This window comes from Pollicipes pollicipes, unplaced genomic scaffold (assembly GCF_011947565.3).
Source record: "Pollicipes pollicipes isolate AB1234 unplaced genomic scaffold, Ppol_2.1 Scaffold_1600;HRSCAF=1878_pilon_pilon_pilon, whole genome shotgun sequence".
In the NCBI taxonomy this organism is placed as follows: Eukaryota; Metazoa; Arthropoda; class Thecostraca; order Pollicipedomorpha; family Pollicipedidae; genus Pollicipes; species Pollicipes pollicipes.
This window is the reverse complement of record NW_023595962.1, coordinates 21369272-21374045: the sequence shown is the minus strand read 5'-3', so window position 1 is coordinate 21374045 and position 4774 is coordinate 21369272. Positions and strand designations below refer to the sequence as shown.

The 4774-nt window shown below is 54.7% G+C and overlaps 1 protein-coding gene across 1 annotated transcript; it reads right to left on the bottom strand.

Annotated features, from left to right (window-relative positions):
- Positions 1–3431: 3431 nt before the first annotated feature.
- On the bottom strand, positions 3432–3787 carry LOC119090339 (alpha-2-macroglobulin receptor-associated protein; the record flags this gene model as incomplete). Its single annotated transcript, XM_037213136.1, is given in 1 exon segment — positions 3432–3787. A coding segment is annotated over 1 exon segment (102 nt), but the record flags the coding sequence as incomplete, so codon positions are not given.
- Positions 3788–4774: the final 987 nt, after the last annotated feature.

The window sequence follows — 4774 nt, the reverse complement described above, 5'->3', positions numbered from 1 at the left end:
AGCAAAACAAATCGCCGTTCACTTCGAATCGGCACATACGGGCGGGTTTTTATATCCTAACATGCAGATGTCGTATGAATGTGGCACGTGCTTAATATACCCCAAAATATGAAAGTGATAAAGCCAGTGCTCTAAGCGCGTTAACAGAATGCGTGCGCGCGGGAGGCAACGATCTCCACGATCGGGGCGCGCGGGGGCCGATCTACAATGATCACGACGCGCTGGCAACGATCTCTAATGATCGCGGCGCGCGGGACAACGATCTCCAGTGATCACGGCGCCAGGGAAGCACCGTCTCCAATGATCGCGAAATGGCGTATATTCGTTAAACCTACCGACCTTCGCGCCAGATTTGGGCAACGATGTCACCACCCTGAAGTAAACACCTGCAACATATGACGCAATCAGTCACCTCCGAGAACAGGCAGAGTAGCGGCGGGCTGCGACCAAGTCGTGCCAAACCAAGCTGTCAGTGTCGCCGGGCGTACTGCGCGACTGACAAGCTGTCACGCAGGGGTATTTTCCGATCTGGCATCGATTTTCCTTCGCGCCTGTTCGACCTGCGGGACGATGTGGGCGGCAAAAACGGAGGGGGGGAGGCGACGTGGCTCCACGGCGGCACAGCGGTTCGTACTGTGGTGAGTCATGTATGTCTGAGCAATGTCTGAGCCATTCCAATTGCGGGTCCTAAAGCTACCAGCAATCCGACTCAGCTCCGCCAACTGCAACGACGTCCAAATTTGTCGTCATGAAAATGCATTCCGAAGACATCACGCGCTCTACACTTGCAAATCGAGCATTTGCATGCTGCACTAACGAATGTAGAGCGTCGGTCGTTCTCCATGGCAGGTGAAATTTAGCTGATCTCCACTCACTGAACGCAAAGTCGAACGTTCTGGTTACAACATGGGCCGATCTGCCGCTGCTTCATAGCGTAAAGCGCAGTAGCTAGTCCATTACCCTGGTTCATTACTCCGTTACTCCATCACTCCATTACCCTCGTCCATTGCTCTGATCATGAACAGCGTATGCCGGCAAAAGCACGTTTGCATGATCTGCGGTTCGCAGTGAAGTGTCAATCTCACTGGCCAATCAGCGGCTGATTCCTGCTAACGGATAGGGAGCCACGCCCTCCACCACAGACCAGCACCAACTGCACCGTTACCCAAATACAGACCAGCATCCGCGGCACCGCTCAGCCAAATACAGGCCAGCATCCGCGGCACCGCTCAGCCAAATACAGGCCAGCATCCGCGGACCGTTCACCCAAATACAGGCCAGCATCCGCGGCACCGCTCAGCCAAATACAGGCCAGCATCCGCGGCACCGCTCAGCCAAATACAGGCCAGCATCCGCGGCACCGCTCAGCCAAAATACAGGCCAGCATCCGCGGCACCGCTCAGCCAAATACAGGCCGGTGCCAACCGCGCGTCCACTGAAATGCAGGCCGGCACAAACTGCGCCGTCTTCTCAAATGCAGACCAGCACCAACTGCACCGTTCAGCCAAATGCAGGCCGGCACCAACTGCGCCGTCCACCCAAAAGCAGGCCGACACCAACTGCACCGCTCACCCAAACGCAGGCCGGTAGCAACTGCACTATCCATCCAAATACAAGCCAGAACCAATGGCACCACCCGAATACAGGCAGACACCAACCACACCGCTCACCCAAACGCAGGCCGGCACCAACTGCACCGTCCACTCAAAATGTATGCCGGTGTGAGCTGCACCGTCTGCCAAAATAAGGACCGGCACCAACTGCACCGTCCACCCACATTTAGACCTGCACTAACTACATCTTCCGCCCAAATTCAGGCCGGTACCAGCTGCACCATGCACACAAATACAGGCAGGCACCGACTGTCTGCCCACCAAAAAGGACCGATACCAACTGTACTGTCTCCCCAAACACAGATGGGCGACATCTGCCTCGTCGCCGGTCCTCGCGATGGCTCCTGGGCCACATGACTCAAAAACGGGACACTGAATTCTGCTCAGTACGTGATTTATTTCAGAACGTACCATTAACAACCCAAGCAGTCATGCCATATGGCGTCTGGCACCTTTAACACCCACACCACCTTTGCCTATTTCTATGGACGGAATCGTTCCGCGTCACGCCTCCGGATGTGGACACGCTACGAGAAAAACCCTCAAGACGCTACAACACAGGGAAACATGACAGGCTCCAGCAAAGGAGTGTCTCCGTGACCACAGTAAGGTATATGATATTGATGAGGCAGACGGAAGGACAAGGTGCGGATAGCATCCTTTCAAAAGAAGAGAAGAGACGCAAACACGTACAGCCTCGTGGATAAACAGTGGCATCCCATCGAGAGCTTTTTACAACGTGACATAACGCGGGCCAGAGAAATCATTACAGAAACAAACACACTCCAAAAATGACGAGAGATTGACGGATTCAGTACAAACACCACTGTAAATAAAAAAGTAGAAAAGTAGTGACAGCACCGCTCAACAGCAACAACAGCGCCACTCGGCACGTCACAGACTGCCCAATTTCTATCACACGGCCGAGCCATCGAAACCACACGCGGCATCCAGTCTGCCAGAGCACCTCACGCACGACCCTCATATGCTAACAGATCTTGGCGTGGTCACCACCGGCAGAATGGGCACGCGCGTTGGATAGCATTCAGAAATGATCACGTACAACCTGGGACGTCGTGACTTGGTGACAACTGCTTCCGCCGTCTACTGAGGATGACAACGGAGTGGGGAAATCCCACCGATGCGGTCCATTCATTTCGACTCGCCAAACTTGCCTAAATCTACACCTCCTATCCCATTCCGGCCAATTTATTGATGAGTTCCCATGACGAAATGCAATAAAGGTGTCACAATTGCTGCGATGTATGGCAGGGCTAGAACGGGGCCAGAACGGCTGTGTGCGTGGGAGGAGGGGGATCGGTGGGGAGAGGTCAGTGGGGATTTACCGAACGCAGTGGAAGTTTCCCCTGGAAGAACTGGATCCGCTCGCTCGTACAAGGCAGCTCCCTGTCCCCGGGTCCTGAGCAGCGACCACAGCCAGCGACGCCGGCACTGCAGCCTGCTACTGCAGCAGTAAACAAATTATGCGCGAGGCTACTGCAGTAGCTTCGTGCATAAGTTTCCAGCGCTGGAAGGACGCCACAGGCTCGATCGCTTCGCCTCTCGGCGTCCGCCGTTCACCGGGCACGTTCGGAATCTCCGGCTTGGGACTCTCAGACTCTGCACTCGGGACTCTGGACTCTGCACTCGGTACTAGGGACTCGGGACTCGGGACTCAGGACTCAGGACTTGGGACTCGGGAGATTGAACCCGCGATCAGATTGGACCTCGATTGGATCTCGTTCGTCCTGTTACCCTGCGTTATCCCTAAATTTGTTTGCCACCCCTGTTTCACCCATGTACTCGTTTGTTGTCTCGGTTCCGCCTGTGTGTTTGAATCGGTCCGTTGACACGAGCCATCTAAACGCCAATCTTCGGTGGGACGTGCCAGCTTGCCAGACAACTATATCTGCGTGTGAACGCGCCAGCCCGTAAAATAAACATAAACCCTGGTCTGCAGGTCGCTACAATCAGCCAGGTTCAGCAACACCTGCTACCAACTGCCGTCGCCGTCCGTATAACAGCACCCGTACAGTGTGTGCACCGTCCCACCAGCAGGCGGCCGACCGGGGTCACAGCTCGGTGTGCCTGTTCAGGATCTTGTCCTCCAGCATCAGCTGCAGCTTCTCCACGTGGCGCTCCTGGTCGCGGATCTTGCGGTCGTACACCTTGCGACCCTCTGCAGCCAGACGGGGACGGTCAGGACGGGTGCCGCCAGACAAGCACCCACGGTGCAGTCCCGTGTCTCACAAAACGTGCCGTTTGGTCATACCAGAATAAGCCCGAAATTAGTACTTGAAGCACACTCCAGTATTGCCACTTGCACTAGTAGTTCTTTCTTAAACGTCATCATGCACAAGGAATGTAAAAGAATTGCTAAACCAGGGATATTGAGCTGATTTAGCCGTTCGTCTGGAAAACCAGGTACGGGGCTCGATTCCCTGCGGTACCCGCCCTTCCTGCCAGGGTGCGAATCAGACGCAGCCATATAGCCTCAGCAGCTGAATGCACTGCAAATCTCCAAAGACGAGAATGTAAGAAACACGTGACGATCAGTGGTGCCATCTAGTGAACATATACACACGAATAGTCCACGACAGCGACTTCCGTGACAAACAAATACTGAGATCTTAACAACGGACTGCTAGCACTTCGCTCACACGAACCTCCATGTACGTCTGTCACAGCATTTTAAGACACTGTGCGCCCATTAAGCACACGTGTCTAGCACTGAAAGCACTGAATTACTCTAAATCCTGTGACATTTTTGTCTTGAAATTAGTCAAGAGTATGAAATTCCCGCGCCAACGAGCCGGGTGCATCACTCTAAGTGCTGCTACCATGAAGTGTTTTAGTCCACAGCGTTGGCAATGCACCGGCAGCGGCGGCGGTGGTGCACCAGCGCGGGGGCGGTGGCACCAATGCCGACGCCCCGAGACGGCCGCTCAGGGCCGACCGAACACACGTGACATGCTGGTGACGCTCCGCGAAGGCTTCCCCTGGAGGGGTGCTTTCGGAATGCCCAAATTTTCTCCGTCTATGAATGAGCTCGTGTGATTTCTGGCGAGTATGTCACTTGAAGGGAAAAACATCTGTTCCTAGCTGCACCCAATATCCGCACCAGCTGGTTCCAGGGATATTGAAGCCCTTCCCTCGAGAGC